This window comes from Camponotus vicinus, unplaced genomic scaffold, assembly GCF_025532165.1.
Source record: "Camponotus vicinus isolate PSW18456_S1 unplaced genomic scaffold, iyCamVici1.0 SCAF_7, whole genome shotgun sequence".
NCBI lineage: Eukaryota > Metazoa > Arthropoda > Insecta > Hymenoptera > Formicidae > Camponotus > Camponotus vicinus.
In genome coordinates this window covers 18,813,454-18,829,253 of record NW_028141979.1, presented here as the reverse complement: position 1 = coordinate 18,829,253, position 15,800 = coordinate 18,813,454, and the positions used below count along the sequence as shown (strand labels likewise).

The 15,800-nt window shown below is 33.3% G+C and overlaps 2 protein-coding genes across 10 annotated transcripts; one reads left to right on the top strand and one right to left on the bottom strand.

The window, feature by feature from the left end:
* Window positions 1-1,813: 1,813 nt before the first annotated feature.
* On the bottom strand, window positions 1,814-6,247 carry LOC145974860 (uncharacterized). Of its 5 annotated transcripts, none has more exons than XM_083104929.1 (7): window positions 6,050-6,245; window positions 3,301-3,917; window positions 3,112-3,153; window positions 2,880-3,024; window positions 2,646-2,805; window positions 2,344-2,563; window positions 1,814-2,257 (listed from the first exon to the last, which is right to left on the bottom strand). In XM_083104929.1, the coding sequence occupies exons 2-6, from the start codon at window positions 3,909-3,911 to the stop codon at window positions 2,349-2,351; spliced, it is 1,173 nt and encodes a 390-aa protein (XP_082961055.1). In that variant the 5' UTR covers window positions 3,912-3,917; window positions 6,050-6,245; the 3' UTR covers window positions 1,814-2,257; window positions 2,344-2,348. The 5 variants fall into 5 exon arrangements, with proteins under 5 accessions (XP_082961055.1, XP_082961051.1, XP_082961053.1 ...); XM_083104925.1 differs by having other exon boundaries at window positions 3,301-3,919; window positions 6,054-6,244; XM_083104927.1 differs by lacking the exon at window positions 6,050-6,245 and adding an exon at window positions 4,716-5,122.
* A 97-nt stretch (window positions 6,248-6,344) lies between these two features.
* Window positions 6,345-10,495, top strand: LOC145974858 (uncharacterized). Of its 5 annotated transcripts, none has more exons than XM_083104924.1 (7): window positions 6,345-6,510; window positions 8,643-9,259; window positions 9,407-9,448; window positions 9,536-9,680; window positions 9,755-9,914; window positions 9,997-10,216; window positions 10,303-10,495. In XM_083104924.1, the coding sequence occupies exons 2-6, from the start codon at window positions 8,649-8,651 to the stop codon at window positions 10,209-10,211; spliced, it is 1,173 nt and encodes a 390-aa protein (XP_082961050.1). In that variant the 5' UTR covers window positions 6,345-6,510; window positions 8,643-8,648; the 3' UTR covers window positions 10,212-10,216; window positions 10,303-10,495. The 5 variants fall into 5 exon arrangements, with proteins under 5 accessions (XP_082961050.1, XP_082961048.1, XP_082961049.1 ...); XM_083104922.1 differs by lacking the exon at window positions 6,345-6,510 and adding an exon at window positions 7,438-7,844; XM_083104923.1 differs by lacking the exon at window positions 6,345-6,510 and adding an exon at window positions 7,968-8,319.
* Window positions 10,496-15,800: the final 5,305 nt, after the last annotated feature.

Sequence of the window (15,800 nt, the reverse complement as noted above, 5' to 3'; positions counted from 1 at the left end):
ATAAATTTTACAAATATACGATATTACATCAAACAATTTGCATAAAACATTTTATATTGTTAGCTTTTGATTATATCGATTTATTAAATGTCGTGCATAATTTGTAATTTGTAGAAAGTTATATACAAATATCTTTTTTACTCCCGACTGCTGCCAACCTACGGTTGGCAAAAGACGGAGGGAGTATGCGTTTCACCGAGCTCGGATCGGTATTCACAGCTTTTCTCGATAACAATAACATAGTTCGGTGTCATCTGTTGCACATCAGTTTTTTATTAACCAAGGATGGTTTAAAACATATAATTATTATTCTTTATTCTATTAATAAAAAGCGGAAAAACAGTATTATTTCGCCGATACGTTCTCTCATTGGCTGCGAGCGAAACTAAGAAGCAAAAATGATTCACCAATAAGATTCGTTCTAAGCATCCTTATAGGGAAAAATATAGTTGGAGACATCTCGAAGTAGTGGCAGCAATAATAATTGACATAACCCTACATGTCAAATTATTATTGTTGATTAATGATAATAAATTGTGAAAAATTGTAAAGTTATTAAAAAATCAGCATGGATATATCTGAAGCAAGTGTTCCTAAACAGGTAAGCTTTTCTCTCTTTCTATTATTAATAATAATTATATTTATAGCAAAATCATAATAATAATATAATATAACACAAAGTCATAATAATAATATAATATAACATAATCAGAGAAAATAATCTTCTGCATAGCCATATAATTATGATTATATGATATTTCTACCATCATTCTTGGCTACGCAGCAAATATATAAACTTCTATGATTGCAGAAATACTATATGATCATAATTATGTGGCTACGCAAAAGATTCTCTCTCACATTATGTTACCCAGATAGCAAAGTCTGTAGAAGCAGATCATGCCAAGCGTCTGATATCAATTATTGTTAGCAAAAAGGCTACAAATTTGGTACAGAAGTTGTTATTACCGATAAAATCGACAAATTGATGTCAAAAATAGAGCAGATCCTGCTCACAGAATCTGACAGCAGATTGGCATAGAAAACCGAGCAGGATCTGCTAACATGACTTGGCGTCAAATTGTCGGCAGAAACCGAGCAGGATCTGCACGCGCGCATTTGACAGCAGATTGGAAGCAGATTCCGAGCAGAATCTGCAGCTTTCGTTCATTCATATAAAATAGAGCATTTAAAGGGTCTCGATTTCTATATTATTTTAATTAATGATAAACACACAGAAAACTGAAAATTTGAATGAAATATTTTTTATTGATTATTTTTACATTAATAATTTTTACATATCGCGCTCTTATGTACTAAATTATCATTATATGTTACGATTACATATATATATATATATATATATATATATATATATATATATACATTATTACATTAAATATACAATTACATTTTATATACAATACAATATGTACATAATTATTACCATAATTAACACAATATATTTGGAATATTTTATATTATTAATACTATAAAACTTATTTTCGTGCTGGTATGCCTCGCGAATTTATGGGTATGTTCGAATATGCTCAGGATATCGATGTTCATCAGTAGCAGATTCAGAATTATCTCATGGCACTTGATGTCCGTCAGGAAAAGCCAATTCTGAACTAGCCCACGCATTATATTTTGTCGTGGATAACTTTGATTCTGTAACAAATGAAAATGCATTTATTTACTTGTATATATTTTTTTATACTTTTAAGGCTGCAATTCTTTTATATATATATACACACACACACACACACACACACACACACATATATATATATGTATGTATGTATGTATGTATGTATGTATGTATGTATGTATGTATATGTATATGTATATATGTATACACGGCCAATGGATTATTTTAAAAGTTTGGCGCTGAAAAGTGCCGATTATTGCGACAACTGCGAGTTTATCCAACTCAGATGAATAAAAAGGGCACTGAAAAGTGCCGTTTAGCACTGACAAGTGCCGTTTGGCACTGAAAAGTGCCGTTTGGTATTAGATAGAAAATGCCGTTTGCTCTCCTCGCGCGCACACGCGCGTGTAGTCCTTCTCATCGTGGTTCCCTGGGTCGCGTCGCAGTCCTCTTCGTCGTGGTTCCACAGGTCACGTCGCAGTCCTTCTCGTATGGTTCCACTGATCGCGTTGCAATCCTCCTCGTTGTGGTTCCACTGGTCGTGTCTCGCAGTCCTTCTCGTCGTGGTTCCACGGGTCGTGTCGCAGTCCTCCTCGTATGGTTCCACTGAATGTACATAAAAATTTATGACGTTACAAATCAAATTAGAAAAGAATTAAAATAAGAAATTAAATGAAAATTATTATACATACTTTGTCTAATCGTTGGTAGGTTCTTGATCTGTACTCGATGCGTTCGATGCTTCTTCGTTCCACAGATTGCGATCGATCCTTGGGCCGCCGGCGCGTGGAACAGTCTTCTTTCGCGATCGGCTCCTATGTCTCTCCTTGGACATTCTCAAGGCTTCCCGCATTTGCACTTGGAATTCCGAACGTGTTGGTTTCTCAAAATGCTTGTTTTGACACACTCCATCTAAGAAATAAAGACAAATTGCATTATCGTTAAGAACACACGAAGTAATAATTATACGTAAACAAATATATTTATCTCGTACCATAAATCGCCATAATAAGACGAGTATTGTATAACGATCGGTGTCCTTCACGGCCCCACCATGTAAAGGATGATGCGACGGAATCCTTTAAACTTTCCTTCAAGGAAAAGTTTACTGCTTCTCTCAAGTTAAATCCACCGATGTAACGGAAATAATTTACCTACGTATCGAAGATTAATGTAGTTGTATATTGGAAGGACTATAAATATATAAAAAAGTAAAATTTCCACTTACGGCGTTGGAATATTCATCTTCTTCGATTCTCTCAAAAGCATCCATATCTCCAAGTGATGCTATTGGGAAGGTGGCCGGTTTTTGTGGTGCGTGACGGCGATCTTGAACGCATTTCCAGATTTTATCCAGAATAGAATTCATTCGTCTGTAAATAAAAGGATAAATTAATACAATGAAAATGTCATCAAACATATTAGTAGAGATTTGGTATCTAAATAAATATGACTCTTACTTCATTTCTGCTTGTACGGAATTTAAGCTCTCCTGTAGTTTCCTGTTAACATTAAATAACATTTAAAGATTAATAGTTCTATAAAGAAATATGAACATTTTTCAAATGTTTTCAATATATTTTTTTTGTTATATTAATTATAACAGATAACTTTTAAATTAAGTAATAACTAAATATGTATAAATTTACCGAATATCCGACTTTTCTTGCGTAAAATTACGTTGATGACTATGTGCCGTCGATCCTCCAGTCGATCCACCGACATACCAATTTTGCGAAGTCACTGTGTGTGTTCCAGAATTTCCATAGTCCTGAAAATGTGTAGAAGGATTATCGGCGTAGCTTATGTTTTCTGGTTGCAATGTATTATAATTATGTGTAAGTGTATTATGTGTTGTTTGTGATATGTCGCGGTTGTGAGAAAATGAGTATGAAGGTTGCATGTTTATGTATGATTGTGTGTGTGTTTCATTTTCTAATTGAGATTGCATAATCGTAGGATTTCGACCGGGTGATAAAAAAATCGTGTCAGATTGAGGGGCCGCTATATGTGATTCAATGTTCGTCTGTGGTGATTGAATGTATGTGTGAGTGTCTTGTGTAAAAGAATTATTATCGTTATAATGTAAATAAGTAGAATCTTCTGCAATAATCCTCTTGATATGTTGGACGTCTTCTTGAATTTCTGTAGCGCTGATTCTTCTTCCGATCCTTGCTTGTTTTGGAGGGTGAGCCTCATCCGAGGATGTTGTCTTATACCGGGACGGTTTCGAGATAACTCGCTTTGGTCGTTCGGACATTTCTGCCTGTATAAATATAAAAATAATAAAAAAAAAATATAAATACATATTAACTTATAGTACATAATATATAGAAAATTTATGTAACTACAGAAAAAAGAAAGCAAAAAATGAGTTTTTATAATTTTCCTAATAAAAAACTTTTAAACAATTAATAATTTTTTTTTATTATAAAAGATAGAAAATTAGAAAATAAAAACATTGAAATTATATATAATTGAGATATAAAAGAAAATTAAAATATAAAACAAATCATCATGCGATTTCTATCGGTTTTGAATGATTATTTAATATAATATTATAAATGATCTTTATATAATAATTCTTACCTCTATATCATTATAGTTTACTCATCTCCTTTCGCTCTCTTTATAAATTATACTGAACCTATTTCTTGATATTAAATATAATTTGAAATTAAAAAAATTAAAAAAAGGATGGAATATTGAAATATTAACAATATGATGATGATTAACAAGTCGATGAGATATATTTGAACATAAACCCACACCGAGACTATTAGAAGAAAATTGATAATAAACGTGCAAACATCATACACATTACTTATGAAAAACAGAAAAGATGAAAGACGAAAGCAATAAAATAGCGAGTATATAAAACAACATCCATTAACAAATATTTTATGTAAATGTTTGAAAAGAATGTAAAAATAAGAGAGACGACCCAAAATAATGAAGAAAAGGAAAGTGTTATAAAACACGATGTGTAAAAAAGAAGAAAGTAGCATATTTTCGAATATCTAAAAAAGTTAAAATTCAAAAAATTCACAAAAATACATCTTACATCCTCTCATGATGTATAATAACAGCGACCACATATTGTAACGTTTCCAAATGATTTTCTCCATCATTGTCCATCGATGTACAATTCCAAAAAGGCATTCTATAACATTTTGCATTAACTTCGTCCAAATGAATATAAAAAGATTCACTGCTTAACGCTGTACATTTATATACTCGAAAAGCCGAAGACACCATACCGACATCGTAAAAATTATCAATCTGTAAAAATTTTTTTACAGCTAAACGATAAGAATTATTATTCATAAGAATATTAAAGACGATACAAATTGATCCGTCATGTAAGATGCAGCAATTGTCACGTTCATCTATACTTAGCAATATTTCATTGAATTGAATCTTACGATACTGAGAACGATTACTACCATCATTATTATGCGATATAGATACACGAGGAATGAAGGAATCAAATTCACGATTATTACGATCTATACCATGAATCCGTTTTTCTGCCATTCTATTAAAAAACTGTTGAAGAGGTTGACTCGGTTTTCTACAATATTTCCTAAAAATTAACATGTTATTTTCATAAGGGAAAGCAGAAAATGAATCCAAGTTACCAAAACGTTTGACATCGTCAGTGAGATGAACAAGTCCGTGAACATTATAAGTATGAAAAGTTGAACCATAAAGAATTTCAGAACGGAGAACAAATTTCTGTAGCGCAAGCTCTGCAAATTTTAAATGTTGCCTCGATGGTGATTTCGAAACCAAAACTCTAATAGCAGCATGTAAAAATAAAAAATGTTTATACAATTGTTCGTCCAATATATTATACAATACAACTGGACCTGTATACAGCAAAAATTGACGAAATTCAGTTGCTTTAAATTTAGAAAAAGTATCGATAGATGTAGGGCGTCTTGCGAAATCCGAAGCAGCAGAGAAGCTAAGAGAAGCAGGGATGTGTTCGAAGAACAGATAGTATACTGTTGCCTTGAACATGGGTTATATTATTACTCACAAAGCAAGATGCTAAACGTTCACGAAATGATTCAGAAGAATTACTAGATGAGAATAAGGATACATCACTGAGATCAGAAACACATGAAGAAGAAGAGGAAAGCTTATCCTCTTCTAAATTATACCTCATATTGAAATTATCATTTACATTGAAATCAATATCAATAGAAGAACTGCAACTTTCAACAGGAATATGATAATCTTGTGTATTTTTTTCAATGATATTGGGAGTTTTAGAAGAACAATTTTGTATGCTGCTTCTAACTTCAGACATAACCCTACTACGCTGTCTAACCGATAATCTATTTATTACTTTCCGCGAGACGGATAATTTTATATTACTTCGCTTCATACTTATCTTTTCTCTCTTAATAAATGCAGCTGCAAACGATGATCCACTGCTTCTTCTTGCTTCTGCAATATATTTTTATCTTTCACTGTGCGAGAACAAAGATTTCACCTCACTGAGCGACGGTTGAACTCGGCATGATAAAGTCCGCGAAACGTGCACAATAGCGGTCACTGACCGCGGCTTTTCCGACCAATCAGAGATTCAGACAATATGGCTCAGCCTATCCACATTTCGGCGCCATAAAAGTTTATAATTTTTGTCTGAATCTCTGATTGGTCGGAAAAGCCGCGGTCAGTGACCGCTATTGTGCACGTTTCGCGGACTTTATCATGCCGAGTTCAACCGTCGCTCAGTGAGGTGAAATCTTTGTTCTCGCACAGTGAAAGATAAAAATATATTGCAGAAGCAAGAAGAAGCAGTGGATCATCGTTTGCAGCTGCATTTATTAAGAGAGAAAAGATAAGTATGAAGCGAAGTAATATAAAATTATCCGTCTCGCGGAAAGTAATAAATAGATTATCGGTTAGACAGCGTAGTAGGGTTATGTCTGAAGTTAGAAGCAGCATACAAAATTGTTCTTCTAAAACTCCCAATATCATTGAAAAAAATACACAAGATTATCATATTCCTGTTGAGAGTTGCAGTTCTTCTATTGATATTGATTTCAATGTAAATGATAATTTCAATATGAGGTATAATTTAGAAGAGGATAAGCTTTCCTCTTCTTCTTCATGTGTTTCTGATCTCAGTGATGTATCCTTATTCTCATCTAGTAATTCTTCTGAATCATTTCGTGAACGTTTAGCATCTTGCTTTGTGAGTAATAATATAACCCATGTTCAAGGCAACAGTATACTATCTGTTCTTCGAACACATCCCTGCTTCTCTTAGCTTCTCTGCTGCTTCGGATTTCGCAAGACGCCCTACATCTATCGATACTTTTTCTAAATTTAAAGCAACTGAATTTCGTCAATTTTTGCTGTATACAGGTCCAGTTGTATTGTATAATATATTGGACGAACAATTGTATAAACATTTTTTATTTTTACATGCTGCTATTAGAGTTTTGGTTTCGAAATCACCATCGAGGCAACATTTAAAATTTGCAGAGCTTGCGCTACAGAAATTTGTTCTCCGTTCTGAAATTCTTTATGGTTCAACTTTTCATACTTATAATGTTCACGGACTTGTTCATCTCACTGACGATGTCAAACGTTTTGGTAACTTGGATTCATTTTCTGCTTTCCCTTATGAAAATAACATGTTAATTTTTAGGAAATATTGTAGAAAACCGAGTCAACCTCTTCAACAGTTTTTTAATAGAATGGCAGAAAAACGGATTCATGGTATAGATCGTAATAATCGTGAATTTGATTCCTTCATTCCTCGTGTATCTATATCGCATAATAATGATGGTAGTAATCGTTCTCAGTATCGTAAGATTCAATTCAATGAAATATTGCTAAGTATAGATGAACGTGACAATTGCTGCATCTTACATGACGGATCAATTTGTATCGTCTTTAATATTCTTATGAATAATAATTCTTATCGTTTAGCTGTAAAAAAATTTTTACAGATTGATAATTTTTACGATGTCGGTATGGTGTCTTCGGCTTTTCGAGTATATAAATGTACAGCGTTAAGCAGTGAATCTTTTTATATTCATTTGGACGAAGTTAATGCAAAATGTTATAGAATGCCTTTTTGGAATTGTACATCGATGGACAATGATGGAGAAAATCATTTGGAAACGTTACAATATGTGGTCGCTGTTATTATACATCATGAGAGGATGTAAGATGTATTTTTGTGAATTTTTTGAATTTTAACTTTTTTAGATATTCGAAAATATGCTACTTTCTTCTTTTTTACACATCGTGTTTTATAACACTTTCCTTTTCTTCATTATTTTGGGTCGTCTCTCTTATTTTTACATTCTTTTCAAACATTTACATAAAATATTTGTTAATGGATGTTGTTTTATATACTCGCTATTTTATTGCTTTCGTCTTTCATCTTTTCTGTTTTTCATAAGTAATGTGTATGATGTTTGCACGTTTATTATCAATTTTCTTCTAATAGTCTCGGTGTGGGTTTATGTTCAAATATATCTCATCGACTTGTTAATCATCATCATATTGTTAATATTTCAATATTCCATCCTTTTTTTAATTTTTTTAATTTCAAATTATATTTAATATCAAGAAATAGGTTCAGTATAATTTATAAAGAGAGCGAAAGGAGATGAGTAAACTATAATGATATAGAGGTAAGAATTATTATATAAAGATCATTTATAATATTATATTAAATAATCATTCAAAACCGATAGAAATCGCATGATGATTTGTTTTATATTTTAATTTTCTTTTATATCTCAATTATATATAATTTCAATGTTTTTATTTTCTAATTTTCTATCTTTTATAATAAAAAAAAATTATTAATTGTTTAAAAGTTTTTTATTAGGAAAATTATAAAAACTCATTTTTTGCTTTCTTTTTTCTGTAGTTACATAAATTTTCTATATATTATGTACTATAAGTTAATATGTATTTATATTTTTTTTTTATTATTTTTATATTTATACAGGCAGAAATGTCCGAACGACCAAAGCGAGTTATCTCGAAACCGTCCCGGTATAAGACAACATCCTCGGATGAGGCTCACCCTCCAAAACAAGCAAGGATCGGAAGAAGAATCAGCGCTACAGAAATTCAAGAAGACGTCCAACATATCAAGAGGATTATTGCAGAAGATTCTACTTATTTACATTATAACGATAATAATTCTTTTACACAAGACACTCACACATACATTCAATCACCACAGACGAACATTGAATCACATATAGCGGCCCCTCAATCTGACACGATTTTTTTATCACCCGGTCGAAATCCTACGATTATGCAATCTCAATTAGAAAATGAAACACACACACAATCATACATAAACATGCAACCTTCATACTCATTTTCTCACAACCGCGACATATCACAAACAACACATAATACACTTACACATAATTATAATACATTGCAACCAGAAAACATAAGCTACGCCGATAATCCTTCTACACATTTTCAGGACTATGGAAATTCTGGAACACACACAGTGACTTCGCAAAATTGGTATGTCGGTGGATCGACTGGAGGATCGACGGCACATAGTCATCAACGTAATTTTACGCAAGAAAAGTCGGATATTCGGTAAATTTATACATATTTAGTTATTACTTAATTTAAAAGTTATCTGTTATAATTAATATAACAAAAAAAATATATTGAAAACATTTGAAAAATGTTCATATTTCTTTATAGAACTATTAATCTTTAAATGTTATTTAATGTTAACAGGAAACTACAGGAGAGCTTAAATTCCGTACAAGCAGAAATGAAGTAAGAGTCATATTTATTTAGATACCAAATCTCTACTAATATGTTTGATGACATTTTCATTGTATTAATTTATCCTTTTATTTACAGACGAATGAATTCTATTCTGGATAAAATCTGGAAATGCGTTCAAGATCGCCGTCACGCACCACAAAAACCGGCCACCTTCCCAATAGCATCACTTGGAGATATGGATGCTTTTGAGAGAATCGAAGAAGATGAATATTCCAACGCCGTAAGTGGAAATTTTACTTTTTTATATATTTATAGTCCTTCCAATATACAACTACATTAATCTTCGATACGTAGGTAAATTATTTCCGTTACATCGGTGGATTTAACTTGAGAGAAGCAGTAAACTTTTCCTTGAAGGAAAGTTTAAAGGATTCCGTCGCATCATCCTTTACATGGTGGGGCCGTGAAGGACACCGATCGTTATACAATACTCGTCTTATTATGGCGATTTATGGTACGAGATAAATATATTTGTTTACGTATAATTATTACTTCGTGTGTTCTTAACGATAATGCAATTTGTCTTTATTTCTTAGATGGAGTGTGTCAAAACAAGCATTTTGAGAAACCAACACGTTCGGAATTCCAAGTGCAAATGCGGGAAGCCTTGAGAATGTCCAAGGAGAGACATAGGAGCCGATCGCGAAAGAAGACTGTTCCACGCGCCGGCGGCCCAAGGATCGATCGCAATCTGTGGAACGAAGAAGCATCGAACGCATCGAGTACAGATCAAGAACCTACCAACGATTAGACAAAGTATGTATAATAATTTTCATTTAATTTCTTATTTTAATTCTTTTCTAATTTGATTTGTAACGTCATAAATTTTTATGTACATTCAGTGGAACCATACGAGGAGGACTGCGACACGACCCGTGGAACCACGACGAGAAGGACTGCGAGACACGACCAGTGGAACCACAACGAGGAGGATTGCAACGCGATCAGTGGAACCATACGAGAAGGACTGCGACGTGACCTGTGGAACCACGACGAAGAGGACTGCGACGCGACCCAGGGAACCACGATGAGAAGGACTACACGCGCGTGTGCGCGCGAGGAGAGCAAACGGCATTTTCTATCTAATACCAAACGGCACTTTTCAGTGCCAAACGGCACTTTTCAGTGCCCTTTTTATTCATCTGAGTTGGATAAACTCGCAGTTGTCGCAATAATCGGCACTTTTCAGCGCCAAACTTTTAAAATAATCCATTGGCCGTGTATACATATATACATATACATATACATACATACATACATACATACATACATACATACATACATACATATATATATATGTGTGTGTGTGTGTGTGTGTGTGTGTGTGTATATATATATAAAAGAATTGCAGCCTTAAAAGTATAAAAAAATATATACAAGTAAATAAATGCATTTTCATTTGTTACAGAATCAAAGTTATCCACGACAAAATATAATGCGTGGGCTAGTTCAGAATTGGCTTTTCCTGACGGACATCAAGTGCCATGAGATAATCCTGAATCTGCTACTAATGAACATCGATATCCTGAGCATATTCGAACATACCCATAAATTCGCGAGGCATACCAGCACGAAAATAAGTTTTATAGTATTAATAATATAAAATATTCCAAATATATTGTGTTAATTATGGTAATAATTGTGTACATATTGTATTGTATATAAAATGTAATTGTATATTTAATGTAATAATGTATATATATATATATATATATATATATATATATATATATATGTAATCGTAACATATAATGATAATTTAGTACATAAGAGCGCGATATGTAAAAATTATTAATGTAAAAATAATCAATAAAAAATATTTCATTCAAATTTTCAGTTTTCTGTGTGTTTATCATTAATTAAAATAATATAGAAATCGAGACCCTTTAAATGCTCTATTTTATATGAATGAACGAAAGCTGCAGATTCTGCTCGGAATCTGCTTCCAATCTGCTGTCAAATGCGCGCGTGCAGATCCTGCTCGGTTTCTGCCGACAATTTGACGCCAAGTCATGTTAGCAGATCCTGCTCGGTTTTCTATGCCAATCTGCTGTCAGATTCTGTGAGCAGGATCTGCTGTCAAATCATGAGTCTATTGCGGACATAACGGATGCCAATCTGCTACCAAGTTTTGTGGAAATCTGTCGCCAATCTGCTGACAAATTGCGCGCATTTTGCTTACCGGGTTATATTATTGTTGTATTATTTATTATTATGACTATGCTACAAATATATAAACTTTTACATAAATAATATAACATAATGCAAGAGTAAATAATCTTCTGCGTAGCCATATAATTATGATTATATAATATTTTCACAATCATTTTTAGCTACGCAAGAAATATATAAACTTCTATGATTGCAGAAATACTATATAATCATAATTATTTGGCTATGCAGATTTTTTCTCACATTATGTTATATTGTTGTATTATTTATTAATAATAATTATGTTTATTTGCAGCATAGTTATAATAATAAATAATACAACAGTAACATAACATGAGAAAGAATCTTTTGCATAGCCACATAATTATGATTATATAGTATTTCTGCAATCATAGAAGTTTATATATTTGTTGTGTAGCCAAGAATCATTGTAGAAATATATAATCGTAATTATATGCCTACGCAGAAGATTATTTACTCTTGCATTGTTATATTATTTATGTAAAAGTAATACTTACAAATAGATATAAATGTTATTTCAAACTTTTTTAATCTTACATTTTTTATTATTAAATATTTGTTAAATTCTTGTTTTTTATTATTTACTTTTTTGTTTTTGTTTTTATTTTATTCCTTTTTATTTACTTTTTCGTTCTGTCTTTATTTTTTTATATAATTTTTATTGTATATATAGTGTCGCAGTGTACTATATATAAGCGCTTGTGAAGAGCGCAGTACATTATATATACAATAAAAAGGATATTTACATCAAGCGTCGCGGTAGCGTCGCGACGCCAAGTACATAAAAAGAGAATCCGAGCATTGAGAATCACTGTTCTCGACGCAGCGCTACCAAGTACCTTATCCGGAATTTTGGGCCTAGTAAACTTTCGATTAAGATTATTTAGAAACTAAAGCCGTGATAAAAAATCTAATAGCACTTTTATTATATAATATAAATACAAGCTTTCGATTGCGACCAGTTTGAATAAAATTGGTGCGATCAATCCTGAGAAATGATAATCATATTCATTTATTGTGACATTTTATTTCTTCTCCAGGCTCACGTACGTATGCTTCCACGCACACATACAAGGCGATTTTGTCCCTCAAGGCGCGTTTGCAACGCTCATGTACGATTACTCGTTCGAGTGCAAATATGCCTTAATAATAACATGCGTGTGTCACGTCTCAGTGACCAACTTTTCCCCTAGATGCCTCAGTTCCAGAGAAAAGTGCGCTCTCTTTGTTTTCAAGGCAACCTGCTTACACCGGCTATACCTTGGGGATGCCGAGAGCGAGGATCTGACTTATCGATTACGGAAAAATATAAGGGAGCCGCGAAACTCTATAATTGAATAATGTTAAATGAGTAGTGATTATTGAAATATATATTTGTATACGCAAAAAGTATCTATTAAAATGGGATTTCGATATTCTTTATCAAATCCATTAGCTAATCGATATCGATATTACCTGCGATATATTGATCTATGAATTCCAAGAGTATATCGAGAATTCGAGTTTGCTCCTCATCTGTTAAGGCGAAAAAATCTTTATCGTTGCAAGAAGGCCTCATTGGAGAGTCTGCAAGTAACTCTCTATTTCACACTGATTCTCCGGAAGTTGGGATTTTAATTGAGTTATCAGATCTATTGAATTTAATGAAGGGTTTTCAATCGTATCTTTATTTTTTATAATTTCCAAATAGTAATTATAGAAAGAATCAAATTCTATGTTTGAGATAACTATTCGAAGAAATTTCTGTGAAATAAAATTTTCCGGTAAGTAAAAGAGGAATTTAGCCTTAGCCTTTAAAGCGGAAATAAAACTTTCTGGAAGGAAGACCCTTTTTTCTGATTTGACAAAGATATGCTTTGAGTTTAATTCTAATCTCTTGATCCGACGGAATCGAGAAGCGTCACGATATTCACGGGTTATTTTTCCTGCTCTGTGCCTTTTTTTTTTTGAATTCTGACGGTGGGGTTACCATTTAAAGAGACAATATTAATGTTAACATATATTTTTTCAGGTAAGTAGAATATAGTATTGGTTAAGGAAAGTGGTATTTTATTTGCTCTTATTATTATTATTGACTGAATCAGCGTCAATGCACATTAGCTCGTAGTACATTTATTCTTGTAATTTTGTTTTAGCTAAAACGTCAATGAAGGAATAATTCATAAGGATATGTGGATGTCTCCGGCATGACCGTGGATGCCCGGGGACGATGGAACTTGAGGGCAGAATAAAGTTATGATAGCGGAATTTGCGTATAAGGGTAGGGAACTCAGGATGCTTCTGGCATGACAGTGGATGCCCGGCAGCGACGGAAGAATGGGCGAATGGATAATAAAATCTGTGTACAGCACCGCGAAGATGCTATACCTATGTGTGTGGAAAGACGTTTTATCCTAATAGCAACGTTAGAAATTTATGCAAATCCAAATATCGTTGGTATATTCAATGAAGCGTCGATTAAGCGAATTGGTTTAGGATGTCGGATGCCTCCGGCATGACAGTGGATGCCCGGAGACGATGGAAATCTGGGTTTGGGTTAAAAAGTGATAATGAAATTTTAAGAATAAAAATTGGAGAGTGAGGAGTTCTCCGGCATAGCAGAGGATGCCTGGAGATGAAGGAATCTTCGGAGAAGGGAAGCTGCGACGCTCAATTGATGAGGGCGATTTTTGGAGTTCTAATTAATTTTTGCTTTGACGCTTATCAGAATAGAATAACAAGTTAAAACAATTTGTGCAGGAGTAAGAGGAAGGAATACTGCCAGCGACGTGCTAGTGCTTGACAGTATGCTTGTTTATTTAATTCTCGATGTTTTGTTTCAGGAAATGTTGTGAATGCAAGGAAGGTGAATATTATCACACGAATATTGAATAGACACAGTGTTGTCAGGTGGGTCAGGTTTTTCGCGCATGCGCGACAATAATGGCGGCTAACCAGGGCTGTATCACTGGTACCTGGTATCAGGTATCACATGGAAGATTTGGCGGGCTGAAGAAAAGTTACTGTATTACTGTATTTTATATTATGCGTGTGTGTAAACACATATGCATATATACGCAGATAAAAATGTGTGCCATTGATTACTCGGAATAATTTTCTAAGAGAACATTTTTTCGGTCGACCAGCGGCACACCTTTTTGTCTGTATTAGATACTTCATTGAGGCCGCGTTCGCTGCGCATGCGCGAAAAACCTGACCCGCCTGACAACACTGAATAGACAAGAATGAAGTGGGACAAAAATCTGGTACTTACCACTCAGATGTCGATTTTGGTTGGTCTCGATTGCCTTCGTCTAAGCAAGGTCTGGGAATCTCCAAGGATTGACACAGCGAATTTGCACAAGTATAACTTCTTTATTTGAATTTTATTGAACGATATAGCAGGTTGATACAAAGTATTAAATTTTAGTTATAATGAAAGGTTAAAGAATAACGGCAAAGTGATTACGAAAATAACGACTAACAGCGAGTCTGCTATACTGGCTAATTATTAATGATAGAATGAATCGCTCGCGCCTAGAATCCGGAGTTTATATACTAGCGATTTCGTTCGCGACATCGGATCACGTCGTTCTCGGAAGCACTACTGAATTACTTATCAATTGTTTTGACATAGATATCCTTTTCATCGAAGCGCGGCGGTGATCAAAGAGTAGTACGCGACTATTATCGGAAGTGTTGGTTGACATCTCCAAGAAATCAATGTCCGATATGTTTATGACTTCCTCTTAGACCACCTCACGTGTCAAAACTATGCGCTCTTAACTTAATATCTATCATTAGCGGTGTTAGGATTACGGAATCATTTTATATGTATAACTTCCTTTATATTTTAGAAAAGGTTCAGAAATTTACGGCTCAAGTTAGAATAGATTAGTTTTAAGTTGTAGCATATAGAGAAAGTTATTTCCACTGGTTATGATTCCATAATGGATTTTAAATAAAGCATTTCAAAGTGTTTAAATATATTTGTATTTATTCATATTTAAGATCAATTCAACAGTTCCTTTGAAATACCTTACTTGTTATTGCTTAAATTATATATTTTCGGTCGCGTTTGTTAAAATCTAAATTCGAATTTTAGCGCGTATATAAAGTCCTCATTATACATTGATTGAGGGAGTACTTATTTAATTAGCAGGCTAAA

Coding starts and splice junctions, on each gene's coding strand:
- LOC145974860 (XM_083104930.1), bottom strand. CDS start 3,911: ATGTCCGAACGACCAAAGCGAGTTATCTCGAAACCGTCCCGGTATAAG. Junction 2,806..2,879: donor AAGATGAATATTCCAACGCC/GTAAGTGGAAAT, acceptor TTCGATACGTAG/GTAAATTATTTCCGTTACAT. Junction 2,564..2,645: donor TCTTATTATGGCGATTTATG/GTACGAGATAAA, acceptor TTTATTTCTTAG/ATGGAGTGTGTCAAAACAAG.
- LOC145974858 (XM_083104920.1), top strand. CDS start 8,601: ATGTATTTATATTTTTTTTTTATTATTTTTATATTTATACAGGCAGAA. Junction 9,260..9,406: donor CAAGAAAAGTCGGATATTCG/GTAAATTTATAC, acceptor TAATGTTAACAG/GAAACTACAGGAGAGCTTAA. Junction 9,449..9,535: donor TCCGTACAAGCAGAAATGAA/GTAAGAGTCATA, acceptor TTTTATTTACAG/ACGAATGAATTCTATTCTGG.